This window comes from Salvia hispanica, unplaced genomic scaffold (assembly GCF_023119035.1).
Source record: "Salvia hispanica cultivar TCC Black 2014 unplaced genomic scaffold, UniMelb_Shisp_WGS_1.0 HiC_scaffold_429, whole genome shotgun sequence".
NCBI classification, from domain to species: domain Eukaryota; kingdom Viridiplantae; phylum Streptophyta; class Magnoliopsida; order Lamiales; family Lamiaceae; genus Salvia; species Salvia hispanica.
In genome coordinates this window covers 1-14,000 of record NW_025952167.1, presented here as the reverse complement: position 1 = coordinate 14,000, position 14,000 = coordinate 1, and the positions used below count along the sequence as shown (strand labels likewise).

The window sequence follows — 14,000 nt, the reverse complement described above, 5'->3', positions numbered from 1 at the left end:
CCTTATTGAAGAAGAAAGATATGAAAAAGAGAAAAAAAAGATATTTTTATGAGATATCCCAAAATAAAAATATCCTTATTTTATGAGACGAAAAGATTATTAATTTGAGTGAACTTCAAATTTAGTTTCTATAAAATGCACTTTGTATATTTTAGATTTTTGAATTAGGAAAAATATTATAGAGCATCCGCAAATTTCGGATTTCCAGCGGACGTCCACGGCGGCGATGTCCGTGCGGGACGTCCGCCATTAAGGCGAGGGAGGGATGGATGCGGACGTCCGCTCCGTAAATTGCGATCCGCGCTCGCGACGCCCGCCATTGCGGTGCCATGACGGACGTCCCGAATTAATTTTTTTTAAACTATATATATACGGCTCGTTGAACTTCATTTCATTCACACCACTTGTTTTAACGAGTTTCTCTCTCTACTTTCATTTCTTTTTGAAGATAAATGGAGCACCACGATAGCGATTCTCCCGTTACGAGCGACAAGCACGACGTTCCGTAGGGGTGGGAGAAACGCCGGTGGAAGTGCCGATGTCGGGATGATGTCCGGAATGGTGCCGATGATGCCCCAACCCCAAATGGCGGGGATGATGCAGGGTACTACAATATGTACCCTCCTTGGATGGTGGGAAGATGTCCCAAATGCCCGGTGTGAGTGTTGCGATGACGGGGATGGCGCTCGTCCGATGATGCCCGGGATGATGCAGGCATGCCCGCCGCGGGGGAGCAGAGCGGGGTCCCCAATCACTCGGGGACAATGTCTATCGCCTTACATGAATTTATTGACTAGTGATTCCCACGAGTACTCATATGGAGACTCCACACGACATCGAGACTTTCTCATTTGGGAGTCGGGGCTATCCCTGGTCTAGAGTCTCCCCGTGATGCCACCGACAGCAGGGAGGACAAGAAAGCAAGGGAGAGGGAAGTGCAAGGGCAAGGGCACTACCTTGTCTTCGCGTGCGGGAACGAACGTGGCTGGGGCCGAGGGGGAAGCCGGAAGAGAAAGAGGACCATCGGAGCATAGGAGAGTGCGTCGCGCTAGCGAAGGCCGGGTCGGTGTAGTCGAGGATCCCTACATCGGGCTAACCAAAACATTGTACAAGTGGGATATCCTTATAACGTGTCGAGCGTGGAGGTCTATGACGTGGCAAGTGTTTGGGAAGTCCCGACATCCGTCCCACGTGGATGCTCTTACAATTCTTTAAATTAGAAAAAGACTATTTTACTAATTTCGTGTTAAAATATGTATTACAGTGGTACATAGTAATACTATTAGTTTATGTAAATTATTGTACTACTATTACTCAATTTATGTAAAGATAGTATTTTTAATTTCATAACTGCTGCACAACCGCCATCACTGATCTCTGTCTCTCTTCGTAATTCGTCGCCGAGTTCAAATCAGAAAGGGGGCGGAGCCATGCTTGAATGCTGAAAGATGGCAAAAGCAGCTCCCGGAAAGCATAGAACAACAAAATTCGTTTTCGTTTTGCTGGGGTTATTAGCCCTTTTTCTCATTGTAGATCTGCTCTGGGCTTCATCCTCTTCACCTTCTTCCAATTGGACTGTACCAGATTCCACAAATATCATCGTTCCCCGACCTGTTCACCACAACATTTCTACTCCGCTTAAGGTCTACCTAAATCCCCAATTTTACATTCAATTTCGTCGCGCTCGATTCACTTTTATCGGCGAATCTCTAAAATATCACGTACTACTATTTGTTTCCCTACAAATGCTTCGAACTCATGTTTCTCCTTGATTTCCATTCTTATAGGAAAAGCATAAGAAAGACAACAAGGATGGTGTCTCTGGAGGGTATTATCAGCAACTTTTGCTGATTTAGATGCTCCAGAGTTGAACTGGGAGAAGATGGCAACAGCACCGGTGCCTCGTCTTGATGGTGCGGCAATACAGATCAAGAATCTTCTTTATGTATTTGCTGGATATGGAACCATTGATTATGTAAGGATTTCAAAAAACCCTCAGTCTCATTTTGTGTTTACTTAGGATATTATAGCATTACTTCACAATATCTTTGGGCAGCTCTCGAGCTGTTGTTGCTTGTATATTTAGAGGACAAATTATTAGACTGCCTTTTGGAATTTTCCTACATGAATTGGCCTATATTGCTGTTGTTTCTTATGATAAGGAGTAGTATCTAGTTTTTCCATGTTTTTGGATAACATTATTGATGGCTTGTTAATTTTTCTGGACATTAGTATGGCATGATAGAACGTTGTGATGCTTGTGTGAATTCATGCTAGCTCTGCTATGGTTTTGAATTTTAATATAGCTCATGGAATCTTATATTTAAAAGAGCCATTGTCTGATGTTTTTCTTATGTTGCTACTGCAGTTCCTTATGAATGCCCAAAATCTGATCCTTTTTTGCTGTTGTTTTTGTCTTCTTTAAGGTGCATTCTCATGTTGACATATACAATTTCACTGATAACACTTGGGGGAAAGGTTTGACATGCCAAAGGAAATGGCGCATTCACATTTAGGGATGGTAACAGATGGAAGATACATTTATGTGGTGACCGGACAATATGGTCCTCAATGTAGAGGGCCAACTGCTCACACATTCGTACTGGACACAGAGACAAAGCAGTGGCAGGATATGCCACCTTTACCTGTTCCACGGTATGTGCTCATTACATTACGTGGTTGCTAACTCTAATGTGTATTGAAATTCTCCCATCAGTTATTTGCTTCCATTATCAACCATTTTCTTTGGATAGTTTATTTAAGGGAAAACAAAGAGTTTTTTTAGATTATACGCTAATTTGATGTGACATATTGCCATGATTTATCTAGGTATGCACCTGCCACCCAACTTTGGAGAGGCCGACTCCACGTGATGGGCGGCAGCAAAGAGGACAGGGGTACACCTGGAGTAGAGCATTGGAGTGTTGCTGTCAGGGACGGCAAAGTTTTAGAAAATGAATGGCGAACTGAAATTCCCATTCCTCGTGGTGGACCTCACAGGTTTCCATCTTTTCCTTCTAGTTTCCATTTTTGGTTATCTGAATTATGCTATTGATTTTCAATTGGAAGGTGTTACTTGTTGAACATGCTTGTGTGATTTTCTTGTCATTCCACGTAGGGCTTGTGTTGTGTTCAATGACCGTCTGTATACTTTTGGCGGTCAAGAGGGTGATTTCATGGCTAAACCTGGATCTCCAATTTTTAAATGCTCTCGCCGGGAATGAGGTAATCCAGTTCTTAACCTGTTAGAGAAAGTAGCAGTGCATTGTTACATAAATCTATTTACCGACGGGGAATAAGGTCCCATTCTTAATGTCCTCCCAAAAGGGAAAAAAAGGACAATTGAGCTCCCAAGATTTACAAATGTAATTTTGTTGTTGTTTGAGGTTTGTCTAAACTTGTACTTTCTTGCAGGTTGTATATGGCGATGTCTACATGCTAGATGATGATATGAAGTGGAAAGTGTTAAATTCTATGCCAAAGCCAGATTCTCATATTGAGTTTGCTTGGGCAATTGTTAATAGTTCTCTAATCATTGTCGGAGGTACCACGGAGAAGCATCCTGTAACCAAAAAGATGATTTTGGTCGGAGAAATATTCAGATTTGAATTTGATACCCAGGTATTCTTTTAGATTCTTTAAACATTCCTCTAAACTGCTAATGGCCCACGATGGATTGTTTATACCGTTCTAAATTTAAAAGCAGTTCAGTCTATTTACTCATGAGTTTGTTTCATCTGAATGTGAACTGTAACAGAAATGGTCAGTGATTGGAAAGCTCCTTACCGTGTCAAAACTACTCTAGTCGGGTTTTGGAATGGGATGTTGTATTTTACCTCAGGGCAACGAGACAGAGGCCCGGACGACCCAGCCAAAGAAGGTCCTTGGAGAGATGTGGAGAACAAAGCTATTGTTATGAGCAATTTTGTTTGTGGTGTATTACTACGGATTATTTGCCCTTGGATGAATATTGTAATCAATTTTTAATAGCCAATTCTTTATTGTCAATGTTTGTGTTGATTGTCTAATATAGAGATATCTTCTTTTATGCTCTTGTGGAATTAACTTTGTATACATCACAGAATGATACAACACAGAATTTTTATTCATATGCTTTTCCGATTGTCTAACGTTCTAGTGATATTATTGGTTTTCAAGGTAGTAGTTTTGTTCAAGTTAACGGAAGTTCTTGAATCTTTCATATTCCTCCTACCTTAGGACACAGAAATCATAGGATTCACAAACCAAATCTCCTAACTTATGGCTGGAGGAGGAGATCCACCACAAAACACTCCCCGTCGAACCCGAGCCCTGATGAGTCGGCCGGCTGGATCACGCCATTAACCATCCCACCGTGGACGTACAAAAACGGCCGGAAGCATCAACACAAGCCCCATGAAATGATCTACTCTTAGGCTTCTCCCCTTAGACTCGACCCTTTTCCACATTCTTCTAAACACTCTATCCTGCTTAAGAATGGTTGGACGCTGCATTCTCACACAAGGCATGGAGCTTATGTCCAAAACCCAGAAATCATCCTTCCTATGTCTGTAAGAATCCTCACCTCCATATATGAGGAGGCGGCTCCGATGATGAGGCTGGCCGAGTGCCCCACCCGTGGCAGGGGAATCCCTGAGGCATGTTGTGCCTCTCGAATAGCAACTGCGCCACCTCTGGTGATGTTCATCCGATGCATCGAACAACCACATGTCGTTCAGCACTTCAAACCCGTTCCCCGCCCTCAAACAAGATCGTCTGCGTCCCGCCTATATGCGTCAGTGTGTGTCCCGACCTTGATGAGGGACACGGCTGAGCAGCAACGACTTCCGTCCACGTCCCGCAGCAGAGGTCCTCGGAGAGTTGGAGGATCCACGTGTCATCCAGCCTTTGGGCCGACAGGCCAATGCCACCGTGGACAAGCATGCTCCGGCAGCCAATGCAGCACGCAGCGTGAGCGCCTCGGTGGGGGGGAGATGGGGCCGACATCCAGCAGCCTCCATGACATGGTGATCCTGCTTCAAGTCGACTGCCATCTGGCCAATCCACGTGTCCGTCTGACGGACACCATGGTCATTGATCCCTCCGAAGAGGATGAGAAGGTCATCAACTACAACACACGAGTGGCCAAACCTACCACTTGGTATGCCTGAGTTCATCTTCTGCCACTTTAGTGATGTTCTCAAACCATTGCCTGTGTATGCTGCCCATGTGTCATCTAAGTGCCTGCCTGAAAACCACACAAAACATCACCAAGTAGTAAACCAGAAACAACTTGGTAAATTCAAAAACAGATGATGTCTGTCTGTCACTAATAAGCAAAAGGGGCAATTTCATTTATAACAAAACTGGGCTTTGCATATTTGAACCTACCAACTTCAATCATTAGAGGCCAACAGTTCTTTCTTGTTCTACTTAAAAGACAAGTTTTTGATTGCCATAAATCTATTCCATCCCCCTTAAATTCATTGTTTACATAAATGGTTTCGAACTTCAGGAAATACCACTAGTGATATGGATCTAGGCACTCAATCATGTATCTTATCAATACTGCAGTTTACTAAATTAGACAGCATCTACTTCTAGTACAAGGGTTAACAAAACAATCAAGAAAATCCCAATAACTACAGTAATAATGATTTCAAGAGAGAGAGAGAGAGAGACCTCCAGAGCAGCCACCACCAAAGAGAACCAAGCATCCAGAAACCCAATTGAGAGAATGGGAAGCTCTAGGTGTGGGCCCACCCTCAGCTCCCTCAGCCAATAGTCTATGACAGAAGAGAGTCCAACTCATAAACTTGCTGGTACAACTTCTTCCATGGCAGACCATTCGAAGCTTTGAGTGCTTCAACAGGGCCATTCCCCCAATCCCTCCTGCACACAGATTCCCACAACGAGTCCGAATCCGCCAAAGATCTCAGCTTTTTACATGTCATGGAAAAGGACAGTATTGATTCAATCGGCAGAAGCAGCAAGATTGAAAACAGATGGTCAAGAGGGATTCTTGTCACAGCTGATGATGATTCATTATTGCTGCTCTCTGCCATGGGACAAATTCTGTGTCTTTTCCTCTCAGGTTCTTGATTTCTCTGCTCCTCGTTTTCACTGCTCATCTTTTAATTTTTTTCACTGCGGCCCTTTTGTTTGTATCTGGGACGATTGCTGTGGACACGAGCAACAAAATATTTTCAAGGATTTTGGTTACACCACAGTAATCGAAATGAAGATAGGCATAATGTTGGAGCCCCACTGGTAAAGGTCATGTAGTGGAATGAAAGTGACAAATTTGGAATACCCTCTATATTTTATCTACTTTGGACATTTTCTTGTAGACTTCACTGTATTTATCTGTTAAATGCTGTGCTTAGTTGAAAAAATGATGATTAACTGTTTGTTGATATAAATGGGACAATCAAGATCGACACAAAATGCAATCAAAGCAGCCAATGAAGAATTTCCAGCTTAGGATATGTAATTTTGTCAGTATTATGTAGGTAGATGACATGGAGATTGGCTTGTTAGAATGTCCAAACATGTTTAAATTAGTTTAGAGCAGTTCAAGACTCACCTGAAGAAGTTTAAATTCGACTCGTTCTTGGGAAAAAAAATCTTTTCTTTGACAAAAGCAAATGCATAATAAGTTTGATTTTTTTCTTCACTCCTAACTTTACCTCAATCAACCAGGCTGCGAAAAATAGAAGAAAAAACAGAAAAAAGGAAACAATTTTTCTATGTTTATCATTTTTGCAGATTGTGCATTCGCCACCGTTCATCAGCCTCCAAAGTGCTGTCTTCGCCTCCTCTAGTGTCTCCGACACTCTGCCCGCCTTCGAACGAGATTCTTTGAACGTTGAACTGTAAGATTTCAAATGAAAATGGATCAAGAAACAGAATAAGAGGGAGCAATATAATATGACAGATCAAGAACGGTCTCCCACCTGGGCACCTTGTCGGACACGAATATCGACCCCCTTACTGTCTATCGATATGAAAGCCGCATCGTCTACCTCAGCTTCTTTGGATAAAAGCTCTCTCAAGGGCTTTGAGAAGATTGCATTTAGTTCCTAAGAAGAACAGAAATGACATAAGATACGTATTATGAGGTGAAAGTGGTGTAAACATTGCTTGCAAAAATACCTTTAGATTTTGTTCACCGCCATCGACAGCAATTTTATCTGGTCTAAGATCTTCATATTCTTTAACATCGACCCAAGCAACAGTTCCAAAGCCTCCAATAAAATATATATCACTGCCATGTCAAACTAATTCTGTTTAATCTCTTGCCAGCTCGACAGTTATTCTCCATACAACCGCACTACTCACAATATAGTCACTTTTGGATGTACACAGGTACAAAAACGTGAAGCATGTTAGGACTACCAAGAGTCATCAACCTATATGGACATCTCTATATTACTATATACTGTACGATTTTTTGCATATGTCAACTGTGTTCATCAATGTAGAGGTAGAGATGTTATTTCAAGTTTGATGTGGAGGTCCCAATGCACAAAGATGTAGTGATAAGAGCTCAACCTTATGTTTTGCATCCGAAAATAGTAGAAATTCCCCACTGCTGAGAAGGTCCCTGTTGGTGTTTCTCCATGTATAGTTTGTGAGCCCATTCCTGGTAATCAAACAAGATATACCGTCATTTTCAGGAATATGCAAATCTTATCCTGAATGATAAGCCAATAATATTTTAAGATTCATCATCATATTCACCATATATGTTTGCCTCATGGGAGCCAACAAGTAATGAGCCTCATTTTTTAAGATTCTTATATTTTCCTTTTAAAAAAGTGAAGTTTGAGAGAGATACCACCATTCATGTTTCTTTTTCAATATCAATACATAAAGCAGTGTTAAGCAAGAGTAAGGATCAGGTTCAATTGGAGAATGAGTTCACCTGTTGGTCCTCTGGGAGAGGGTACACGTCGCCAAAGATTGTCACCCGTGCATTTGACAAGCCACTCCATCCAGGTGTCTGATAATGTTTTTATCTCTTCAAAACCAGAGAAAAGAGATGCAGCAAAAAAAAGTGATGATGAAAAATTAAACGTTCTAAAGGCTGCTAACCTGCACAACTAGTGTGCATTTTGGATGGCCTAGCAAGTTCTCGTGTGTATAGCCAATGGGGAGAGCGAAAATATTGGATCTGCAGGAAAATTGTCAAAATGCTACTCAGAATACCCAAATTTGTCAAGTAGACAAGCAGCATATCACAGTTTCCAGAATTTTTGCCACTGTAAAACTCTTTCATTCTTCAGAGGATGTTGTGTCAAATTAATGAAGAATCTTAGTGATAACTAGCACTGAAGATTGATGGGCTGCTTGCTGGTAGTAAAATCAGGTCCTAGTTATCAGATAGCACGAGATTAAGAACATAAATCTTGTGAGATCACAGTAATTACTTATGAAGCAAGTGACAAAATCACTCTGAATTAGGAGTGAAAGTCATTAGAAACATTCAACCATATCTGTTCACCAAAGTGTTTCAAATAAAGTACTTTATGAAACCTATGTAGAGTACATCTACAGTGGACAACTTGATATTTAGTCAGAATTCATCTCTGGTTTTATAGCAATACAGAACGAATGAAAAATATTCGATAAAAGTTACAAAAAGGGCATTCTTTTCTTCAAAAGATCAAACTGTCTGAAAAACATTACAATAGATAGATTTTCACTAGTGAAATTGGAAATCACAGAATTCAACTCCACATTCTGTCAAAGACGAGATCTAATAAAGACTTACGTCCCATAGGATCCGGCGCAAAATCTACGAGTGAGCCAAACGGATAACCTTCTCGGCGGTGGTGCATTTCAGACATCACTGTACACAGGTGGGCAAATCTAGCCTTCCCATATTTAAATCAAGCAAAGTGATACAGAGACGTGTCAAAGCCATGCTATTTAGCTAGTTCTATCGACACGTGCTAGAAAATATGGCACTGAAATTTTACCTGTTCCATCAAATTCCTGACAGCTAAGGGTGGTCTCGGTAAGCCGTGAGCAGAGGTGGCACTTTGCACCCCTCCAGATATAGGTGTCCTGAAAAGTCCAGCTCTTGTACCTCCCCCACTAGTAGTACTATGTGATCCCATAAGTGGTGTCGTCAAATTAATATCCGGTACACTAATTTGTTGGAGATCTGATGAATTACCCTTCAGGATATGAGAGAGGCCATCACAACATAGCCAAACAAGCCGTTTGTAATATCCGTTCACGGACTATATACAAGGAAAGATGTCTAATTCATGATGCCAAGGTAGCAAAAGCATGAGCACAGAAACAATAAACAGCCAAATTTGCATTACAGTTAAGCAGATAGCTTTGCTTTTAGTTTTTAGATTCTAGGGGTCATGAAATTGTCAGCCATGACATTAATCATTTGCGACATGAACTTACATTTTTAGGCAATAGATTTCATGCCATTAAGGCTCAAAGACTTTCCAACAAAAACTAATTTTCATGAATATGTACAGAGACACATTAACATGCTACATATGAAGAAAACTCTAAGCTTTTTATTATATTCATTATTATATCATATGCAATGAACTGTGGTGCAAATCTAGGATATGTAAATCAATTCAGAAGTGAAACCAAGATTGGATTATAACCAAAGCTCTGATCTTGTTGACTGTAAATTCAGTACATAGTGATTAGACAAGCAAAATAGAGTTTTATAAACATTCATCTATAGAAAGCAAGAATATTAAATTTTCCTTCTCAATTCAATAGTTGGAGACAAATTTAGGCTGAGCTCCCTAATATTCCTCACAACTAACGTAGCTAGTTATTTAGAAAGTAAATCAACCAAGAGTATTAGGTCACAAGCTTTCACAAACACAGTAAATCAAGTTAGAAAAACAGTAAATAAAAATGATGGAAATACCTAAACCGAGAAAATAAAGATGCAAACTTTTCTTTTGTTTTGTTCTTACCAGAGATAAAGAGAGTTTCTTCTGGTACCAAACGCACGGCGCCATTATCGCTATCGTCTTCTCTGCCGTCTGCCACTTCCCGTCGCAGCGACTGGATTTTATTGTAACTGTAAGAGTTTCTCACAAAAGCGAAATTATTCCTGCTGGTTTTAGCAGCCAATGACCTTTCTGAAAAGCTCTTAATTTGCAAAGCGGAGCTCGAGAGTGCTTCCATGGCGAGAGATTCTGTTCTTCGGCTTTTGGAGAGAGTTTACTATATAATCCTAATTGGGCCCAGCCCATTAACAAACTATAGTAAATGGGCCAATGGTAATGGGTTCTAGATTTAATATGGGCCAATCTAATCCATATTAAGTGTATTAGAACAAACTAAGTGCCTCCGCGCGCCCTCCCACTGTGATGTCACTCACTTCTTCCCACGCACTAGACTTCCCACTCACTAGCCCTTCCACAATTATTCAATTTACGGACTAAAATTTACGAAATTAAAATGTCGACACTAATACTGGGAAAATTCAAAAACTTCATTAAAAAAATTACATTATAGAGTTTAAAAAATAATAAAAATAAAAATAAAAATTTAATCGGACGTCCACCTTCGCCGTCATAGCGGACGTCCGGCTCGACGTCGTGCGAGGTGTCTCCAATGGCGGACGTCCGGAGTGACGCCGCCGACGTCCTACCCGACGTTCGCCGTAGTGAAGGGAAGGCGCCCACGCCCGTCCCATGTCCTCGCCCTCAACCCGACGTCCTACCGACGTCCGCCACTATGGCGTGGGTAGGACGTCCACCGAAAATTAATTTATTTTTTTTATAAAAAAATCTATAAATACGGCTCGTGTCGAAATTTTAATTCGTAAATTTTAATTTTAATTGTGAATTTATTAATTTTATTGCGGAAGTCTAGTAGAAGAAGTCTAGTGAAATGAAAAGTCCTAGTGATGACGTGATGAATTTTTGTGGGAAGTCTAGTGGAAGTCCAGTGGAAGGGCGTCACGGAGACACCCGAGTGGCGACCCTCGGATGCGGAGTGGCGCCTTACCACCCACTACGATGGACGGCACGCCCTACCGGGACGTCAGTGATTGGAGACACCCTACCATAAATACTTAAAACCCAAGTATAGAGGTGATTTAATAGTTTATGCTTTTAATCAATTCGTTACAAGCTGTCAGTCAACTTAAGGCTATTGTAACTGAGTAAAATTTTAGATAATTACAATGACCAATTAGAAAAAACTGCCCTGAAATTATGACAAGTTTCAGATTGAAGGGATGCATTAATTAAAAGGGTACTTAAATTAATGATTAGTCACACTCAAGAAAAAAAAAACATTTATTTTATACAACAGAGACTCTATAACAGATATCCACCTATCTACTATGATAGACTAGTATCAATTATTCAAAAGAGAATGCATGGACTTTGATTATTCTTGACAACCACCACAATTTTCTTAATTTCTTTCGCCATTGTTTGCTTACATCTCAAGATTTTTCAAACATTGGTATTGATGATTAATTTGGTAGCCTGTCATCCAGCTACACACCTAATCATAACATATTAGATTCTTCCATTTTCTTTGAAAAAATGATACAATTCATATTGATATGGAGTAGCTGAGTTTGAAGATGAAGTTATTTCCAATGATCCCATCTTCCAAATCATGGTTTCTGAGCTTTGTATTGGCTGTAATGGTGCTAGTAGTGACACTGTCACACCTCTTTGATCAAACCAAGAGATCACCCAACACAGTTAGTTATAATCCACATTTGCAGCCTAGGAAAGCCCCTTTCCCAAAGGGGCCTAATGCACCACCAGTCTTGGCCTACTGGATCCTCGGGACGAGGGGCGAAACGAGAGGGTGATGAGGCTGTTGAAGGCCATCTACCATCCAAGAAATCACACCTTCTGCAGCTTGATTCATCTGCTTCTCATTATGAGAGGTTGGAGCTTTCTAGCTTGACTCAATCAGAAGTGGTGTTTGAACAATTTGGGAATGTTGATGTTGTTGGGAAGAGCTATGCTGTCAACCCAATGGCTGCATCAGGACTGGCTGCAGTGCTCCACGCGGCCGCCTTGCTCCTCAGGCTGCGCGACGATTGGGATTGGTTCGTGCCGTTGAGCACCTCAGACTACCCAATCTTGCCTCAAGATGGTAGAGTATTTTTTTATAATTTTGGAATAGGGCATATTACACACACTAGAAAGTAGAAACTAAGTAACTTTGCTGCAGATATTCTCTATGCTTTCAGTTTACTGCCTAAAGATGTCATTTTCATGGGATTCAGCAATGCCACTTCCTTCCAAAAGTAAGCACAACTCTCTCCCCCTCTCTTTGAAGGAGTACTATTTTCTTACTTGAATGAACTCTGCAGGAGGTATAGTGCTACCAAGATTGTAGTAGATCCAAGTCTATACCTCAAAAAGAAGGCTTCCATTTACTATACTAAAGAAACTAGAGAAAAGCCAGATGCATTTGAGTTATTTGGAGGTTTGATTTCATTTCATTTTCAGTTTAAAACTTGCAAGTACTACAAAACCATCCAAAATCAACCCTCTCACTCTCACTGCAGGTTCCCCATGGATGGTCCTAACAAGAGGCTTCTTGGAACATTGTGTGAATGGATTGGACAACCTTCCTAGGAAGCTACTAATGTACTTCAACAATGCTGTCTTCCCACTTGGGTCATACTTCCAAACTGTCCTATGCAACACTCCCCACTTCCAAAACACCATTCTGGTGAACAATGACTTAAGGCACACTCTCCATACTGATCTTTCAATTCTGCCCCCAGCTATCTTTGCCACACCATTCAGACAGGATGATCCCCGGATGCAAGAGATTGATGAGAAGCTGCTCAACCGCGGCCATGGAAGGTTTGTGCCGGGAAAATGGTGCAACCAAACAGGGCTACTGAATCAGAGTAGATTGAGTGATACAAGTGATCAAGATTTGTGTTCAATGTGGGGAGATATTGATGTTGTGCAACCAACAAATCAAGGGATTAAGCTGCAAGAATTCTTTTTGAGAGCTGTGGGAGAGAAGAATATGGCAAGTAGTCAGTGTAGAAGTTATGTTATGCATGAAGCAACAGAGGTTAAAATGTAACATAATGTTGGTTTTGAAATTGAGATTGAGAGCTAGTTCTATTTCTTAACAATGCATTAAGCAGGGGATCTACCTTCTTCGTGTTTTCGCGATCATGTCTTTAAGCTCGTCGTTGCAGCTGCGGTGGTATTCAATGCATATGCACAACTGTCTTATGGCCTCTCGTTTCTCTTCAAACAATCTATCGAATCCGGTCCCGTTCTCCTTCATCTTCATCTCCAAATCTCCGATTTTCTCATCCCTTTCCGCTACTATTTTCTCAAGCTCTCCCATCTTCATCTCCCTCTCTAATACGGTTTTGATCAAGCAGTCCTTTTCATCCTCCTTTTTTCTCAATGCAGTTTCCAGTTCAGCCATCCTTCCCTTGAGGTGCACACCATTACCTTTATCATCACTCAATTGTTGGGACAAAATGGCGATTTCCTTCCTCAGCTGATCTTTCTCGATGTTACTATCTTTGATGCAGTTCGTTGTGGTCTTGAGCTCGTTCACTATTTCGTGTATTCGAGACTCTATGTGGCCGTAGTCTTCCTCAAACTTCATGTTGAATGCATCGATGCCTGTCAGAGTGTCGTTCATCTTATGTGATATCTCTCCAACCACATTCGCTTGAGCCTCTTTATAGGTTTGAATGATCCCTGAAAGCGTAGCAATTCTCTCTTCTAGTGATTTCTGCTCTTCAAGTAACTTTTCTCCTTCAGCAGTTTTGCTTGATACTTCTTCTTTTAGATTTACAATCTGTAGCAGGAGCTCTGATATTTCTCCAGCCTTTATGTCGAGAGTGATATCTGCCTCACTTTTTAGAGCAGCCAGAGAAGCTAATTGCTCTTGGAGACTGCTTACTTCAGCTCGAACGTTGTTGATCTGCTCTTTTAGATCATTTACTTGGGCTACTGATGACTTTTCTTGATCTTCAAGTTTCTGAAGAAGAGCAGAGATTT

At 41.1% G+C, this 14,000-nt stretch overlaps 1 protein-coding gene and 4 pseudogenes across 1 annotated transcript; 2 read left to right on the top strand and 3 right to left on the bottom strand.

The window, feature by feature from the left end:
• The first annotated feature begins 1,352 nt into the window (after positions 1 to 1,352).
• On the top strand, positions 1,353 to 4,109 carry LOC125199236 (annotated as a pseudogene).
• A 67-nt stretch (positions 4,110 to 4,176) lies between these two features.
• On the bottom strand, positions 4,177 to 6,118 carry LOC125199234 (annotated as a pseudogene).
• Positions 6,119 to 6,735: 617 nt separating this feature from the next.
• On the bottom strand, positions 6,736 to 9,992 carry LOC125199233 (annotated as a pseudogene).
• A 1,649-nt stretch (positions 9,993 to 11,641) lies between these two features.
• LOC125199232 lies at positions 11,642 to 13,108 on the top strand (annotated as a pseudogene).
• Positions 13,109 to 13,114: 6 nt separating this feature from the next.
• LOC125199231 (COP1-interactive protein 1-like) lies at positions 13,115 to 13,995 on the bottom strand (the record flags this gene model as incomplete). The annotated part of the gene is made up of 1 exon (XM_048097316.1): positions 13,115 to 13,995. A coding segment is annotated over one exon (867 nt), but the record flags the coding sequence as incomplete, so codon positions are not given.
• Positions 13,996 to 14,000: the final 5 nt, after the last annotated feature.